At 45.2% G+C, this 19313-nt stretch overlaps 1 protein-coding gene across 1 annotated transcript; it reads right to left on the minus strand.

Moving 5' to 3' along the window:
- Positions 1-1012: 1012 nt before the first annotated feature.
- ACBD3 (acyl-CoA binding domain containing 3) lies at positions 1013-19216 on the minus strand. Its single transcript, XM_063152584.1, has 8 exons — positions 18958-19216; positions 11864-12005; positions 10692-10832; positions 9803-9961; positions 7850-8024; positions 4844-5036; positions 3871-4155; positions 1013-3095 (listed from the first exon to the last, which is right to left on the minus strand). The coding sequence occupies exons 1-8, from the start codon at positions 19214-19216 to the stop codon at positions 2884-2886; spliced, it is 1566 nt and encodes a 521-aa protein (XP_063008654.1). The 3' UTR covers positions 1013-2883.
- Positions 19217-19313: the final 97 nt, after the last annotated feature.

Consider the following 19313-nt stretch of genomic DNA (forward strand, 5'->3'; position numbering starts at 1 on the left):
AGGCGAGGACAATGGCACAGAGCAGACAAGTGGCTTCATTAGGAAGTTGTTTCGAGCTCACTGCTTCTCCTTCTGGGAGAGCAGAGCCAAGGAAGACCCTGCCTTGCTGGCTCCCACCAAAGTCCCTCCCAGAACCTGTTCCAACACGGTTTTCTCCCTGGGATCAGCTTTTCTCCAAGGACCAGAGCATTCAGAGCTGAGCTGTGCCAAGCTGGTGATGCTGTGTCACCTGGTGCCACTGCCAGTGACTCTGCTCATAGACAAAGTGTTGGCAGTAACTCCTGGCGAAGGGAGCTGCCCAAAGGGAGCTGTGAGGAGCACAGGGCTTCCCTTCTCACTGGGGAAAGGGGAATTTATTCATGCATGACAGGTAAAATAGGCTGCTGTAATTACTTTGGTTTTCAATGCCCTTGCACATTTTGTGTGGAATTAGCTTGCAGCACACCCAGACTGTGGTACACTGAACTTCTCGGGATCTTGCTCTCATAGCACAGCACTGGCTTTGTTCTCTCTGAAGAGAATTCTGCTCTCCAGGTGAGCTCTGGGGCCAAATTAGGGAACATCCTGGCCTCAGCACCAGCAGCAAAGCAGTAAAAAGTGACACAAACCTCAGCATAACTTGCCTTTTTGCCTCTAGCTCCTTGCTTTTCTTCTTGTTCACTCTAAATTGTGCATGGTCCTGTTCCGCCCTCCAGGGAGGGATTTCAGGAGACTTTTGGAGGAGAGAGCTTACAGGTTTCAGCTGCCCACATCCAACCCCTTCTGCTACCCATTGAAATCCCAGTGAGACTCTGCAGCTCAGCTGGGCTCTCCCAGGACTGACAGATTGTCCCATGCAGGGAGCCAGAGACATTCCTGGGAATGACAGAGCCAGAGACATTCCTGGGAATGACAGAGCCCCTGACCACAGTGAGCACCTCTGGACATGGGAGAGATGGTGACAAGCTTATCTCCGCTCCAGAGCCATACACAGCAATGCCAAGGTTTGCAAATTAATGAAAAGCCAACAGCATTACAGATAAATGTCTTTTAATTAGGATTAAATACTATCTCAAGTTATCCTGAAATCGCACTTGTACTGTACTATCAACAGCCAGAGGCAATAAAAAAAAAGTCTGAAAATGTAGAAGTTCTAGCATCCAACACGTGACAGTAAGTGCTGCCATTTAAAGCAACAAACACCGCTCCCAAGAACAGATATTCTTAAAGGAAGAAGTTGTAACATTTCTGTATGGACAAAAAAATAAAAAAAAAGTAATTTGAAGACCAGAAGAAATATATTAGTGCCTGCCTTTTTAAAAGGTTTTTTTTTTTGTTTTCTTTTTTTTTTTTTTTTACATTAAATACAGTTTTCTTTAAAAGCAAGGTACTTTCTAAATTCATGGTTTATATACTGTATGTACACAAGAGCAGAACATTGTACAGTGTTTTTGGATAAAGCAGCACTAACTAGCTGTAAGCTGGTAAGGTGTTGCTGACCCAAAAAGCAAGATGACAAGTTAAGCACTCTAGGAGAAGTATCTCCATGGTTGGTATGAGCAAAGGAAAGTATCATGTATGTACAAAGTGGCTGTTCACACAAACCCTGCCAGCCCAGCATCATCTGCCATGGAACTGCTCATGCTGCAGCTGATCAGAGGGAGCCTGACTGCCAGAGCTGCTCTGAGACACAAAGCAACCATTGATTTCCCCCCAGTAACAAGGTGCATCACCCATGCAGAGAGCACTTGCACAAATTATTATTGCAACAGGCAGCCTTGGGCTCTGGGCAGAGGATTCTCACTGCAGCCTCAAGCCAAGGGACACCTGCACTGCTTTCTCACTTTAGGAAATACCAAATGCCCCAAACAAACCATGTGAAACTGAGGTTAAAGCTACCTTAAGGATCTGTGTGTGCACCTGGCCTTTCTGCCCACAGCTACAAGTTAAAGCAGAAAGTTTGCACCCCACCATCACCAGACTAAAAAGGAGTGGCAGTGATTTCCATCATTAGTGCAACATTAACTCCTATACTCTGTCAAAGTGACTGACTGCTCTCCAGGTGCACAACACACGTGTATTCAGGTCTTACAAAACTGGTTTCAAGCTGGTAGCCCTATGTTTTTTTAAGTCTACCCCATTAATAACCCCATTAAACTCAGGAGCAGTCTGTGCCCTGTTCAAAGTCAATTGCATCAAAATATGACTTTAATTTTGGGGTTATCAGTGGGGCAGAGATGAAGGCTCTCCTTGTTACACATACTTCTGAACATCACTCAGTTTATGCCTTCAGAAGAGGTTGTTTGCTGTACTTTCAGGACGTTGTTCATCCCTGCCTTACACACTACACTGCTTTAAGGAACTGGATGTTCCTCCTTTGATGAGGACAGAAGTGAGACAACTTGTTTCTAAACTGCATAAACTCAAAGTTTCAAGTTTTAATGGTGTAAAAAAATCTGACATTCAATTACAGTTAAGAGAAAACTTGCTACACAGCAAACTGCATCCAAATCTACCAGTTACTGATGGGACCTTTAAATTAACCATCAACGAGTTATTCAAGGCATCCAGACCTGGAAACATCAGATCACCCAGCCAGTGAGCCAGCAACTCCCTCCCCCTTTTTCATGAGACTTTAACAAGTGCAATGGATGTGACCTCAGCACTGGAGCCAATGGCTCCAATCCCCAAAAAAGGTTAGGGAGATCCTGTGTTAAGCCCAATGCAATATGCATTAGTGTCATGGAGCAGGAAGATCCCAGTGTCTACTTGTTAAAAGTTCACACAAACCATACAGATACAGACAGGATGAAACACAGACTCAAAAGGATCCATTATGCTTGAAGAAAATTCCAAATAAAACGACATCTTCTGCACAGCCCAGCCTCAGACACAGCCACACCTTTATCTAGTATAATAAACTCTGTAGTAAACTGTTTTTGACCTCCATAGAGAGTAGGAGTTGTCAAATTTAAGAAGATAAACTCCTCTCCCTGGGTACTGGTGGCTGCCAGCATACACTTCTTCGTGACAGTCTCGTCTGTACACAGGCACTATTTCATCTAGCTGAGGCTTGTTGGCATTCTTTTTGGCTTTTTCTTCACTGCTAGTATTTTCTGCAAGGGAACAAAAAGAGGTGTCAGTGAACATGGGTGGGTGCTTTATGAAGGCAAGTCAGACTGATCTCCAGGGGACAAAGCCCTCTTTGTCAGTTCAGGAATGAGAGGAGTCACAGGGATTCATACCAGGGCTGGGGATGAAGCACCCAGAAGCAGGAGGAACAGCATGATCACTTGATCATGATTTTATCAGTTTGATATCAAAACTCACCACACCCACCTCCCCAGCCCAGCCAGGTCAGTTTGTGGAGATGCCAAACTCCAGTTTTCAGTACCATAATCACCCACCACTGATGTGCCATTACTTGGTAGTGACTCCCAAAAAGCCACTGCTTCCTGGGTCAGGGCAAATCACATGCTCATTTCAAAACATTTTTGTGATGCTGGACTCCTCCACAGGCAAAGGCTCTGACCTGTGTCCCAGCCACTGGCAGGACCTGCTCTCTGAGGCTGTTTTGCTGCAGCCTCAAGGAAACTTCCTCCCTAGAAACACCTCCTGTACAGCAGGACAGGATTGCTCCCAAGGTTTCAGAGTGTAGATTCACAGTGCTCTGTCACACCATGGGTTCCAGTTTACTGAAGAGCTGACTCAGGAAAAGGATTTCCCCAGCCTCAGCTGCTTTGGGTCTGTGACCTAAGGAGGGGACTGGAGTTATTGCAGAACTGCAGCTGCAATTCAAAATTGAAACCAGATGGAAGCCAGGGAAAGCAGGAGATTCCACAAGACCCTCACAGCAAACCTTGACAGTTTACAGACAATTAGCATGCTTACCTTCCTCTTCCTCCTCATCATCACTGGACTCGCTGACATGCACACTGACTGCAGTATTAGGGGAGTCTGTCCATTCAAAATACACCCCAAAACCAATGTCATAATTGTCTGTAGCAAACTCCCAAAAGAGGTAGGACCCCTCCTCATGGGTTGGGACTCGGACTGTGACCACTTCTCCTCGGCCCACGGTGATCACAGAGTCTGCATCCTGGCGGATTTTCTCCTTGAAGTCTTTGATCTGGGGTCGTGTCCACATGGATGGGGCAGCAATCACAGGGACAGAGTCTGGAGACAGGAGGGGAAATACTCCAGTTAGGCTTTGCTGCAGTTATTTATGCTGCATCTTTAAATGTGTGCCTGAGCAGCACTTCAGGGCCCCAAGTGCTAAAGTTGCTTCTTCTGTTAAAAAAAAAAAATCACCTGGAAGCAAGTTTCAGCTCTGAAAGGATGCATGAACCAGTGCAAATTTATTTACAACACTACTAAATGCTACCAATTCACCCATCCAGCACATTTAAAGGATCAGTGCCTATGCACAAAAGCCTCAGAAGGTCAATGTACTGCTACAGGTGACAGGTACAGAATCCTTCACTGGAACCATCTTTAACCATCTGTAACCATCTTTTAAGCTCTGACCCACTTCAAGTAAAACTGAACATATTTCTGCCCAGAACAGCTTTGTGCTAGAACTTTTATCCCCTTTCCTTCAAGTCTAGAGTGACAGGAGGTTCTGGATCCCATCAACTTTGCTGAAATGCTTTTGCTGCTTCCTCTTTCCCTCCCCTCCCAAAGCTGAGCTTTGCCTATGCAATATTGTCCTCCCATCAGAGACAGCAGCCCCAGGAATCAGACCCAGCTTTTCCACAGGCAAATGAAGCCAAACAAAGAATCACAGTAACCCTACTTAAGACACCTGAACCCTAAGAAAGGCTTTTGCTATTGATTTTTAAGTAAGAAATTCAGCTAGTCCCACCTTTTGGTCCATTCTCCAGTGCTTCTTCCAAAACCTCTGGATCCAACTCTTTTTCAGGGCTGTCTGCATGAGCACTGGCCTGCCCATTAATGGATGGGGTGTCCCCTGGGGCAGGGCTGTTCACCTTTGATGCAGTAGTCAGGGGTGTCCCTGTTGCTGCCACCACTGCATCCTGCTGCTTCTGTAAAGCTGCCTAAAACAACAGGAATTTAGGTCAAGCACAACCAAACCCTCCCAAGATGCCAGTTTTATACTTTCCAGCAGAGGATATAAAGACAATTTATTTATATCCTTAAAATTTAACCCTTAGACCCAAAAGCAGCACACATTAACCAGTTACATCTGCTCAGTCCCAAGGGATGGGAAGTCACTTGGTTCTAGGCTGGTGGATACAACCTGAACAAAAAAAAAAATTCAACTTTCAACTGAATTATGGTACACACAAACTCTGGCACTTAACTATGGAGGCATTTCATTGCTATAACATTTCCATCTAAGTTGGAAGTGTGACTTGTTTGCTGTTTTTTTTTTGTTTTTTTTTTTCCTCTTGTTGGGTTCGTTTTTGTTTGGTTTTTTGGGTTTTTTTTTGCTTTTTTTGCTGGCTGGAAGGGTTCCATCCAGCCTGAGCTCATCCAGGTCTAAAAAGAGCTGACTACTGAAGGTCTATGAGCTACTTGCCAATTTATGAATCAAACAGAGAACTCCCTTGAGGAACCTCCCTGACCCTTGTTGCCAGCCCAGAGAGACAACACAGGCTTTTTTTTTTTTGGGACAGGGAAAAGATGTGACAGTGGCACTCTAAAGGATAACCTAATCATCACAAGATTTTGATGAGCAAATGGAATATAGGTATCCTGCAGGAATATGAGGACAATATAGGAAAAATCTGTAAGCAGAACAGCACTTCCCAACTGCACCAATAGATCCCAGTGCACCTGACTCACAAGGCATCCCAATAAAGTATTCATCAGAGGTGTTACAGAAGCTGCAGGAGGGAAGCCCAAAGAGTAATTTTAACAGGGCAGAAAGTCTCTGCCTGTCCTGCACCACCTCAGCTCCATCCAGTCGTGTTTGCCTTAGAAAGGAGCTATAAAGATCATCCAGTTCCACACCCCTGCCATGGGAATGGACACTTTCCACCAGACCAGGCTGCTCAGAGCTCCATAAACCTGTCCATGAACCCTTGCTGGGATGAGGGGCATTGCTGAACTTCGTGAGGCTCACATGGCTCCCTTCCTTGGACATTACTGAGAGCATCAGCCTCCACAAAATACAAATGACCTAAATCAGCTACTGAACTGTAGGTCTTTAGCTCAAGTACAGAGCTCAGCCTGTCCTCCCAGCCAAAGCAGGAGCAGCTTTTTGCAGGCAAGCACCTTCACCAGGTATGAGTATGTGATGAAGTCAGGCAGCAGGAGCAGAAGGAGAGAGGAGTCAGCAATGCTCTGGCTGGCAGGGAGAAGCAACCTCCGAGCCAGCAGTGATGCTCCAGTGCTGCAAATGAACTGATCTTCAGAAGAGTCACCTGAAGAGGTCTGTTTGTGGTATTTATATATTATTTTTAAATTTTTGTTTAGGATTTTTCTCTTGGGAAGCTGAGAAGCTTTAGAGGGAAAAAAAAAAAAAAACAACAACCACTTTTTATCTCATTTGTTTTTTTTTTGTTGTGTTCATGTGCAAAATGTGTTCAGAAATTGTTTCCTTACAGGTAATTGTTTAATTAGTTTTTAGTGTGAGTTGTTTTAACTCATTAACTGTAAGTTATTAGTACTGTATTACCTGTAAGTTATTAGTTATTATTAGTCATTAACTGTTAGTAATTAGTACTAAGCTGTGTTAGGATCCTAAAAAGAGTTACAAGTTTATTATTATCTTTTTAGCATTCAGGGTTTTTTTGTTTTCTTTAGTATAGTATAGTACTCTTTTATAAAATAAAGTATTATAAAGTAATAAATTAACCTTCTAAAAACAGAGTCAAATGCATCATTGCTGCCTTTGTTAGGGCATTCCTTGCAAATACAATATCTGCTCATGCTCAGAGGCACTGGTGTGTCATTAAATTACACACACACATCACCAACTCTGCAGCAGAGCAGCTCACATTTCATCTCTAATAATTACATTGAACCAAGTCATTAGTAAAGAATGCTTAGTGTTCTCTTAATTAACAGCTGCTTCAGAAAACTACTCCAAAAGATGAAACAAATAAAGGGGCTTTGGCGTTTGAACCTGAAGCAGCATTAGTCACTAGCAGGGGAGCTCTCCCTGTGGCAATTATCTTTCCAAGGAGATAACAGCAGACAAGTTAATGTATCCCAGGGACAGCCTGAGACACAGAGCCCAGGTTCCCCAGAGCCCACATTTCCCAGTGACAGCCTGGGTGACAGAGCCCAGATTCCCTTCCCCAGTGACACAAAGCCCAGGTTCCCAGTGACAGCCTGGGTGACAGAGCCCACATTTTCCAGTGACAGCCTGGGACACAGAGCCCAGGTTCCCCAGGGACACAAAGCCCACGTTTCCCAGGGACAGCCTGGGACACAGCCCACGTTTCCCAGTAACACAAAGCCCATGTTCCCCAGTGACATAGAGCCCACATTTCCCAGTGACAGCCTGGGACACAAAGCCCAGGTTCCCCAGTGACAGCCTGGGACACAGAGCCCACAATTTCCAGTGACAGCCTGGGGGACACAGAGCCCACGTTTCCCAGTGACAGAGAGCCCAGGTTCCCCAGTCACAGACTAGGACACAGAGCCCAGGTTCTCAGTGACAGCCTGGGACACAGACCCCACGTTCCCCAGGGACAGCCTGGGACACAAAGCCCACGTTCCCTTCCCCAGTGACACAAAGCCCAGGTTCCCAGTGACAACCTGGAACGCAGAGCCCAGGTTCCCACGGACATAGAGCCCACATTTCCCAGTGACAGTCTGAAACAAAGTGCCCATGTTCCCCAGTGACACTAAGCCCACATTTCCCAGTGACAGCCTGGGACACAGAGCCCAGCCATACCTGCTGCTGTGCCAGCTGCACCTGGTAGAGCTGCTGCATGTACTGCTGGTAGTGCTGCTCCTGGAGCTGGCGGATGAGGAGCTGCTGCTGCTCGAAGTTGCCGGGGTACTGCTGTGCCGCGTACTGCTGGAACTGCACGGCCGTCTGCGAGTTCAGCGCTGCCATGATCTGCTGCCTGCACGGCACAGGGACACAGACCTTACCAACAGCTCAGGCATGGGGAATCCCTGCACTGAGCTGCCTCTCAGGCCACTCACAGCTCTGAGTTCCAGTCTGCAAAACCCAGTTAAAATGAATCTACGTAATGGACCGGAACCCAGATGTGAGTTTTGCCTAAAAATACGCTGCGAACATAAAGAAGGGAGCAATGGAGCAATGTTTTCTACACCTTGTTTGGAAACATCAAATGTTAAAACAACCACAATTTCAATCTGCAGTCTGATAAAGAGGCAGTGCAACACAAAACCCATGTGACTAAATTTATCAAACAAAGCAAGGGAAAAAACCCACATAAGCTTTTTGCAGAAACCATCCTTCCAGCAGAGCTCCTATAAATATTGGTAGGAATATGTCACAGACATCTTTTCATGAAAATCTTTTTGTTAGGATTTTTCCTGCTGAAGCTGAGAAGTTTCAGCAACAAAGTGTAAACAATGATTATCTGCTGCTGTGGAATGCAACAGGTGGATCCGTGATTGGTCTCCTGTGGATGTTTAGATTTACTGACCACTCACGTCAGAGCTGGGTCTCACTCCCTGCTGAGACACAGATATTTGTTATCCATGCTTTTCTACTCTTAGCTTAGCTAGCCTTCTGAGAACTTTCCTTCTGTATCTTTTTAATATAGTTATAATGTAGTGTATGTATCATAAAAGAATAAATCAAGCCTTCTGAACATGAAGTCAACATTCTCATCTCTCTCTTCATCCTGAAACCCTTGTGACCACTGTCACAGGAATAAATCTGCTTCACCCATGTTTTTTGGTGAATCTGTGAAAAACACACCACATAGCTATCTTAGTTTTACTGGTCAGTATGCAAACAAACACAAAAAACATGACTGACAGTGGATTAATTCAGGAAGAACAACAAAAAAAATGCTGCCAGATGGGGCATCTGCATCTCCAGTAAACTCAACTGCTGAAACTTCAGGAGGAACACATGGGTTACATATACCCAGGCTGTTCTCCTCTCTCCAAAGAACTAGCAGAAATCCTATGGCTAAATGACAAGATAGATCAAGGGCCTGTCTCATGTTACATCCATCAGTGACTAGCTATCAGTGTTTCAGAGGAAGGAAGAAGCATCACACAACTGCAAGAAAAATTCTTTCCTTCTCACTCTTCTTCCATCCCCAAAAATCACATTCTAAAGCACCAGTATTAGACTGGTCTAATATCCCAAAGAGCAGGATTTACTGCTTTTCAGCAAACTATGACCAGTTTAGATACACTTGGTACCCACATTCATTTTCTGTCTAAACTCTTTATCTCTGTAACCTGCTATGACCACTTAATACACAGCTCCCATTCATGTGAAAAACCCTCTCAACTTCAAGGCATACCACACTTCTTGTCACTTAGCACTGTGCAACACTTTCTATTGTATCTATAAATTTATGTCTGTCTCTTACACTCCTCTGGCTCTCACCACGTTAAACAAGCAGCAAAACTTGTGGTTTCATTATTTGCTCCCTTCTCAAACCCACTACACAGCAAGCATTGGCTCTACTTCAGAGACACCCCCTGCAAGGACATTTTTATGGTGGAAAATAGTTGCTGACTGATGTGCAACAGCTTTACCATTCTCTTAAATATTACATGTGCAAAGCCAGCTCTGTGTTTCCAGCATCTGGATGTGATGGGAACAATGAGATATAATCAGAACTGTATATTCCAATTGTCTCCAATGCAAGGCAGCTATTTTCTTTTAAGTGTTGTTTCCACTACTCACTTCTGCTGCTCCATGCGAAGCCGTTCCTCCTCTATTCTCCTCCTCTCCTCCTCTTCCCTCCTCAGCCTCTCCTCCTCTTCCCTCCTCCGTTTTTCTTCTTCCTTCTGTAACCGCTCCCGCTCCTCCTCCTCACGCCGCCTCCGCTCTTCCTCTTCTCTCCTGCAACACCCCCTCAGTGAGCCATTCCAGCACTCCCACAATCCCAGGATGAGTTATTTCCAACCTTTTGCCTGCCCAGTGAGGCTTTTTGGTCTGGTACCACCTCCTCATACTTAAACTTGGCTTGGAGAAGTGTCTTACTGGACACGCACACACAAAAGAAATCAGATTATTGCAGAGTTTTATTGCACTCAGCAGCATGACAAAGGTAAATTCTGTGCTGTGATTTGATACTCATGCTAACCTTTTACTATGCCACCTGTACTGCAGGAAAAAAAATGCCTGGAAGCTTTAAACACATTTTCCAAGCTTTAAACACATTTTCCAAGCTTTAAACACATGTTCAATAATTATGTGGGTACTATGGTTTAATAGTAGCAATAATAAGGCAGCCTTTATCAAGCTGCTAACCCACATTAGAAGAGAAGTTTAAAACTGACAATTTAATATTCTCTGTATATTTAGTCCACAGACATATTGGGACAGACATTTTGTGAAGCATTTCTTCTCAAGCAGATGACAGTATCAACAAAATTCTTAAAACTCCTAAAAAAACCACCCATTACTGGCAAAGTAAAAAGGCTTAAGGAGATCAAATGGTACCACAGCCACCTACATTTCAAGCATTTCCCTACCCAAGACAACTCCAACCTCAGCTAGCTGTGGTACAGTCTGCAGGCCAAGAGTTACACACTCCATAGCTGCCAACACCAAAGCACCCAAATGTTACCTTTTCTTTTCTTGCTCTTCTTTCTCTATCTTGTGGGAAGTGACATACGTTGAGAACAAGTGGCAGCACCTATGTAGGAGCTTGACAAATTCTGTCATAGCTTTTTGCTTTGACATGTTTCCAAGGGCAGCCCATTCCTTCCTGAGAGAGAGAATTCAGCTGAAATAACAGACTCAACTCTTTTTAAGCCAGTAGTGAGTGCTGACAACCCAGCAAATAAAAAAAGTTGGAAGACCAGGAACCAAACATTATCATTTGCAGTTTCAGAGAACCAACAACTTCGTCCCAAGGACAGTAAAATGTTCTCTTCTGCCTGCACAATGTTCTCTTTTCTTCTGTCTTTCAAACAGACATAACTCAGCTCTCACATGAAATTTCATACATCCCATCAACCCTACTTTTAAATTCTGAGCTATGTCCAAAAACTTCCCCGATATAAATGAACCTAAGTATTTTTTAATCTCCTTCCACTCTAGTTTGTAGAAAAAAAAGTATGCATTTTCCTGAATGAACAAACATGGTGACACCTACTGATTACAGCACTTTAGATGGTTGAAAGAAACAGCCTTGCTCTTTCTAAGAAAAGCTGCATCCTTTTGTGCAAAAGCAGCACACTGGGTCCACCTCAGAAAAACCACTGCTGTCTTGCACATTGCCTCCACTCTAGAACACTCAAAAGAGCAACAATGAACATGAGAAGCGCAGCCTGAGCTGCAAGCAACACCAGACACATAGCTGAGACCTCCCAGGTCTCATAAAAGATTTACTCAGGGTTTGAATGCAGCAGGTTTAAATTTTCTGACCTCAGAAATTAGCTTTGGTGTTAGGACAAGCTGTCACGAATGCTTCTACCACTGGCAAAAGCCTTGGCCTGCTGTAGTCATGGTGTGGGGTTTGGATGAAGCATGGGCCTGCACATTAATGCATTATGAGAAACTGGACTGCCAGCAGAGCAGCTTCCAGTGTGGTTAAAATAAAAAAAAAAATAAAAATCACCCAATAATCTCCTGTTAGTTCCTGTACTGAACTGTGACTCACACTTCTTACATGTATTTGAAGAGGCCACTTTCACTTTCCACTTGAGATAACCCACACACTTGTAGAAATTGGATGATGTTATCTCCTCACAGGAAAAGCAGAGTGAAGAACAACAAAAGCCCCAGCCCTTTTACCTTCTATCATTCCCCAGCACATCAAAGAATCCAACTTCAGGGCAAGTGTCAGGGTTGTAAGGTCCCAGCAGAACCTGCTTGTGCAGTGCCACCAGTTTGAGCTTTTCTTCATATGTTGGGTGAAAGGCTTTGCCATCTTTTTCTGCAAGGAAAAAAAAAAAAAAAGAAATTTTCACTGTTCTGATTAATTAAACACAGAATATGAATGAGTAGGTGGCATAACCATTACCACCATAAAAAAAGAGAGAGACAAAAAAAAAGTTGAGTCACAAAAGGTTAGACAAATTAAGTCAGTTCTATTTAAAACATAGATCTGTCCAGAACAAACACATCTACTTCAGCTAAAGAAAACTTCAGTGTGGAGTGCTTTGCATCCCACTATCTCCAGTCAGTCATCACATAGATATTTACATTAATTTGTTGAACATCACACCATATGCATCTAGATCTCCAAAATATTTAAAAACATCAACTGAATTCAAATGTGTCTGCCAAGTCTACTCTGGTGTGCACAGGAAGGATTTCTACAAAGAAAGATGTGATGTTAGCTTTATAAACTGCTCTCCTTTCATGCTCCTCACATTGATGAAAGCAGAACAACCAAGGGTGAAGGCAAGGAGAGCTGCAGAGAGGAAAAATTAGGAGTCAAGGAGAGTTTTCCTTGGCCAAGGCAGCTGGAACAGCCCCTCACAATGAAAAGCCTTGCAGCTGACTCCATCAGCTCCAACACATCCAGTGAACTCTGACAATAAGAAGGCAACATAAGCCTGAAAATGTTCCAGTGGCTCCACAGGAACATCCTCTGAAGCATTCCCAGTTGGATCCCACCATGCTTTTACTTGTAAGAAGATAGTTGCATTGATTTAAAATGGTATGTGAATCAGTCAGCTAGGACTTACCTCAACACATTGAAATTGTCAAAACAAATCAAAGAAACAGGCATTGCTGTGTGTGACTACACTGCTCATTATGAAAAAGACATTTTTCTCAATCAGGAAAACAAATAAACAAGCACCATCTCCTTTTGGAAGGAGAAATGAGGAAGCTGCTCCAGAGGTAGAAGATAGATAATTCCCATGACTGCACTGCTCTCCATGGAGCTGGGGACAAAGCTGCCACTCACTCCCAGCTCTCCTTCAGAGCAAGGTGCTCACAGCCCCACACTGAACAGTCCACACCTAAATTTCAGGCTGACACATCCTGCAAAATTGCTTGGCTGGCACTTGTGAACAGCTACTAACAGGAAAAGAAGTGAATCTTACAACTAGAGAGGAAGGAAAATACCCCTACTACAGTATTGAAAAACTCAGAGCAAACACTTCTGGAAATCAGAAACAATCCCAGTGGGAAAGTGCTTGCAGGTCACAGCAAGACATTCTATTTTTGACAGGCAAAGTTCAGTACATTGCTGGACTTACTCAGCTGAAACATCAAAAGCAACTACTACATGCATGCCATTTATTTTGAAGCCACAATCAAATGATTAGGAAGGCAAATATTTAATTACTTATTATCCATTCCTAGAAGTCCACATCACTGTTGTAGAATTTCAACTATTTGCTCTTGTCCCAGTGTCACAGAACCTTGCAGCAAATATAACTGCCAGCTTCAGAAACAGAAGCATTTCTCCCCAGAAATATCTACTTCCAAAAATATCTGGTGGGGTAGAAAAGAGGGGGGGGGATGTAAAAACTGAACCAGAGTTTACTCAGTGTATACAATGAAAGGACAAGAGGCAGCTGACACAAACTGAAGTATAAGAAATGCCACTTAAGCATTTTTATGGGGTTTTGGTTTGTTTGCTTGAAGTTGTTGGGGTTTCTTTACTGCTGTTGTTTTTGTTTTTTAAACTGAAGAATGTTTGAGCACTGGAACTGACAGCCCTGAGAAGTTTTTAAGCCTCCATGATTGAAGATGTTCAAAACCCAAGTGTCTGAAGCCTGAACTGAAAAGGAGGGCTAAATCTGACAATCCCCAGCAGTCCCTTCCCACCCCAAGTCTGTGATTCTTCAGGGATTCAAATCACCACATTCTGGTGAGCTTTCAGGCCTACCAAAGAGCCCTCTGGCTTTTCCTCAACTCTTCACACTTTACACTCCACTCAGAATTTGCTTATTAGGTAACCAGCACAACCATTAGCCCAAATAAACTACTTTGAAGTAATACTTAATATCCTGGGGCATCCTGCTACAAAGCAGGTCAATTGACAAAGGTGCTGCACTGAAACTCTGCCAGGCTTCTGAGCAAAGCATGATTCTCAAGGGGTCCCTACAGCACAGTTAACTTTTCACAACCTGTGCACCTGCATCTGTCTGGCAAAACACACAGCTATTTGCTGTACTAAACTGCTACCTAAGCCACTTAACATCATCAGTATTTGAACTCACTCCTGAGCAGAGTTAGAGTGAAAAAACCTTCATTTCCCATGCAACACACAGCACATCTGCATTTTCACAGAACAGACAAGTCAGACCTCATGCCCTAATTACTGGGAGAAGACAAAATCTGCATTTACAAAGAATGGTGATCCAAGGGGAGAACAACAAACAAGCTAAATAAGAGAGGGGGGAAAGACAGAGGAGAAAAACACAAGACAAGCTTTCAGTGACTTGTAGGTAATGTAGCTCAAAGCAAATTACCAGAAAAACACTTGCAGCCAGTCAGACAGTGAAGTTAAGTTTCACACTAACTATTTTGCAGTTGAACTCTACAGCACAAACCACACCGTATAATCAGCCCAAAGACCAGGAATTGTTGGTGTTTAACTGAACCAGAGGACCTGAATTCATCTGCAGAGTCAAATATGCCAAAAAGAGCATTAGTGTGTCTAGACAAGCAGAAGTGCCAAATGTATCCAAGCATCCGTGAAGGCGCCATTTGAGCAGGCATTACCCACACACCTCGCACAGCTGGGGGAAGTGCAGGAACATCAAAGAGCTCCAGGGAACACACTGAAAAATCCAGAACACAGCAGCTGCACAGCCTTCCCTGTGCCACTGGGATCCCTGACCCAACCAGGCCAGGAAGATGCTCACTTTGCAAGCACAACAGCAAGATGAAGGTGTTTATAGCAATGTGAGGGGTTTATGTCACTGTATTATTGACATGGATTGATAAAAGCTCACAAATTTAGACACAAAGGAGTTTAAAAAATATGCTTAGGAGATTGCATTGTGCAAGATACTGTTACTGCTCTGGAACTCCAGATTTTTTCTTCCATTAGAAAGAAACACGGCACACCATGCTGCACCTTCACTCCAACTTCACCCACTCTAAATGCCTAATTCCACTGGGATAGCATTGAGTCATCCAGAAGCAGCTAGAAAACAATTTGTGAAGAGCGATTTTGCACCTCACAGCTTTTAAAAGCAGAAGTCACATACTTTAATTCTATTCATTTGCAACGTTTTAATGAGCCGGACCAAAGCTGAGAAGTGTGAGGACTGAAGTGCTGCCTGCAGAGCCCAGTTCACCCTTACACTCCTAATCCTCCCCTCCTGAAAGTGTGTCCTGCCTCCACAGAAGAATTACTGGCCCTTCCAATTAAATATGATCAAAGCTCAACTTCACAAATGTAGATATATTATAGGGGATTTCATATTCTTGACAACAAGAGCCTACTTAACTTACAAATTACAATCATACCATCAAATTAGTGCTCAAAAAAAGAGGTCAAACAATTAATTGAGAAAGATGTTCTGCTGAGGTTGAAGATGCATTCTTGTTAGGATAAGAGGAAAGAACGTAGAGCAGTCAAAGAAAATTAGAGTACTTAACATTCCAGGAGAGCTTTTAGGTACCAAAATGATATGGTTTGTGTACTGCCTGCTCTGCAAATCACTTTAGACAGTGCACGAACACTTCAGGGACTGCCATGTATTGAAGGTTGGGTGCAGTGGTATTTCAATGACAGGATGTGGAAAACAACACAGCCAGGCTGATCCTGGGAGAGATTTGCTGGCAGAGCTATGCAAGCCACCCTCTCCTGCTTCAGGAGAGAGCTTGAACAGGTTACCTTCACTGGCATAACCTGTACCAGCCCAGCAAGCAGAGGAAGCCACCAGAGACACTTGTGCTGTGCCAGGTGCCCCAGGGCTCACAATTACAGGCAAAGAAACGTACAGTGACTGTAACATGACTGTTCTCCACTGTGCACTGCATCCAGCACAGTGGAGCAGCTTCTTAATGGCAGCCAAAATGCTGCTTGACCTGCACTAGGCTTAGCAGAGCAGGAAGGGAAAGAGTGCAGAAGGGAAAGAAGGCTCTTGTTTCCCACAGAAAAATGGACTGGAACACTGTTACCATCTATTTTCTACGCCTCTGTTATTCTGAAAAGATCCCTTCACAAGCCATTATGAATCTTAAAAAAAAAAAAAAAAAAAAAAAGAAAAAAGATAGTGCACATCTCCTGCACAGCCTAAGGCCTGACAGCTGAAGTGACCCAGAGTCGAGCATTTTAGATCTGTTTTAGAATTGTCTTTATCAGAGACAGAATAAAGTGGCTTTTGGGTCTCTTTAATATCCTAGCCTAATTTCTGTTGTGTTTTGCTCACTGTTTATACACACTGTCACCCTGCCTTGTCCCAGCAACTCTGTCACCTGCAGTATGCCACCACTGGCTGTCACTGTAATAAGCAAACTCAAAATATTTTGATCAGATTCAACTTCTCTGGGACAAAAATACCCCAAGACTTACAGACAACTCGGGCTGCACACTGAAGCAGAAAAAAAAATCTGCTTAACTACCAGCATAGTTTTTATAAGAATGGTCAGAACAAGATCTCAGCACTGACCTGTTAATTTGGGCCACCCTTCAGACACATCTGTTTTCTCCTGAAGCACAGGAGGAATCCCTGTTTGCTCCTTGGCATGCACAGGGCTGCTAAGCAGGCGTGCCCACTCCCACAGTTGTTCTGACAGCATGAAAATAATTTGGAAACGAGACCACTTATTTTTGGAGCTGTGCAGATATAGAACAAGCTGGCAGAATCAGTAACCCAAGTATTGCAAGCTCCTGCAGCTCCCCATCAGATCTATAAATAAAAATCTTCATGTTATGTCACTTTTAGGAAAAAAATCTACAGATGAAATGATGGGCAATGACTTTGTGTGAGTTACTCCAGCCACAAGAATAGAGAAACAAGATTTTCACTGGAAAGAATGACAATACAATTGAATGGGGAAAATTATCATCTCATGAGCACAACCATGAGTTACAAGAAATTGCAGAAGGTTAAAAAAGGAGCAGGAGTAAACTGAAACATGTTGGTATTAAGTTTTGATTACAAAGAACAGCAACAACAACAAAAAATCATTGCTAAGAGAGGACAAGGGAAAGAACTGGAACCTACACCACAAGTAACACCCCACAGACTTCATCATCAGAGAGGAGATAAAGCCAGAACATAAATTCTGTTAAAACATGATATAATAGATAGAGGTTATTGCTACATAGCAACAATATAGATAAAGTCACTCACATGGAACTTTTGCACTGTAAACACAACCTCACACTCTAAAAACAGGCTCCCATAGAATATTCAACCCAAGACAGAAAAAGACCACAGCTGACCAAGACAAGGAATTTGCTGCTGCACAGACATTTCTTTCTGCATCATTAAACACAACCAGAACTCTTGTAAGCAACTTCTTTTACAGAAAGAAGACATTGAGTACAATGCTTCCACAATCTAATAAGCTCTGATACAAGAGGAAAAAAATATAAGATCTTATGATCCCTCATGTTTTTTACAGCTTAAAAAAATAACACCCCTGTATAATAGCATGCTAACAAAATAACTACTTTGTGGAAGGGCATCAGAACAGAGTCGAAGAACCAGGGCTTAAGAAAACTGCTTAGAGCCTTACAGGCTCTTAACAACTACCAGGTGCAGGATGTGAAGAAAGACAGCTTTGTCCTTCCAGCAGTGCTCCCACCTGCCAGCAGTGCTTGCCCGTGGAAGAAGCAGCCTCCCTGGGAGGTCACCTAACAACTGACTGCCACAAGACCGACCTTTCCAAATGCACAGCTTGCCTTCCCTGGGCAGGCATCAGGCTGCACTCCCTGCTCCACCTGGAGCAGCGCCTGCCTGGAAGCCACAGGAGTGACACAGTGCTGAAATGTGCTCAGGGTAGTGAGCACAGCTCTTCCCCCAAAACGTGCTCAGGGTAGTGAGCACAGCTCTTCTTCCCTCAAAATGTGCTCAGTGCAGTGAGCACAGCTCTTCCCCCAAAATGTGCTCAGGGTAGTGAGCACAGCTCTTCCCTCAAAATGTGCTCAGGGTAGTGAGCACAGTTCTGCCCTCAAAACCCCACAGCTCACTTCTCCCTCCATAGTAAAGGAGTGTGGCAAGGTATGCCCATCTTCCGACAGAAGCAAACCTGGCTACAGGGGATCCCAGCAAAAGCACTCCAGGTCTACACCCTGGGTATTTCAAGGCTGCCTGCTGGGCTCACGGTGGCACACAGAATCACAAAATCACTTAGGCTGGAAAACACCTCTGAGACCATCGAGTCCAACTTGTGACCGAACACCCCTGCGCCAACCAGACCACGGCACTGAGTGCCACATCCTCTCTTTCCTTGAACACCTCCACGGACGGTGATTCCACCGCCTCCTGGGCAGCGCATTCCAATGTCCAATCGCCCTTTTTGAGCAGAAATTCTTCGTGACATCCAACCTGAACCTCCCCCGGCACGGCTCAGGACTGTGTCCTCTGGTCCTGGAGCATCACAGCTAGCCTGGAGCTGGCACACTGAGGAGAGGGCACGGCACCTCCGCCCGCGGAGGTGGCAGCGGACAGGGCACCGCACCCGGCGAGCGCTCCTCGCCCACCTCCGAGAGCTTTCCCTTGCCGTGGCACCGGCACGGAGCTCCATCGCTCCGGTTTCAGGCGGGGTGCCGCACACCCACCCCCGGCCGTGCCACACCGCGGCCCGGGGCAGCCTCTGCTCCCGCCCCGGCTCACGGCCGGCATCAGGCAGGGACGCGCTGTTCTCGGGGCACCCGGGGCTCGGCCTGACCCCGCAGGGCGATGCCGCCCGGGGCTCCCCGCTGCCGGTAGCTGCCCCGGTTCCGGGCGGGCCGGGCTCACCTTTGAAGAAGCGCAGCGCCAGCCCGTAGAGCTCCTCCAGCGCGAAGCCCCAGCGCCGCTCCAGGCTCAGCGCCGCCTCCTCCGCCGCCTCGCCGCCGGCCTCCGCCGCGCCCGGGGAGCCGGGGCCCGCTCGGCCCCGCCCCGCCGCCGGCTCGCCCGGCGCCGGCCGCGCTTCGCAGGGCGGCACCTCGGCGTTGGGGCTCAGCGTCAGCCCGTCCACCGAGACCTCGAGCCGGTCCGAGCTCAGCACCGCCGCCATCCTCCACCGCCTCCCACCCGCCCTCCGCCTCCTGCTCCGCTGCGGCGGCCACGTCCCGACTTCCCGTCCCCTCCGACCCGGATCTTCCGGGCCCGCC

Source organism: Melospiza melodia, chromosome 3 (genome assembly GCF_035770615.1).
Source record: "Melospiza melodia melodia isolate bMelMel2 chromosome 3, bMelMel2.pri, whole genome shotgun sequence".
Taxonomy (NCBI): domain Eukaryota; kingdom Metazoa; phylum Chordata; class Aves; order Passeriformes; family Passerellidae; genus Melospiza; species Melospiza melodia.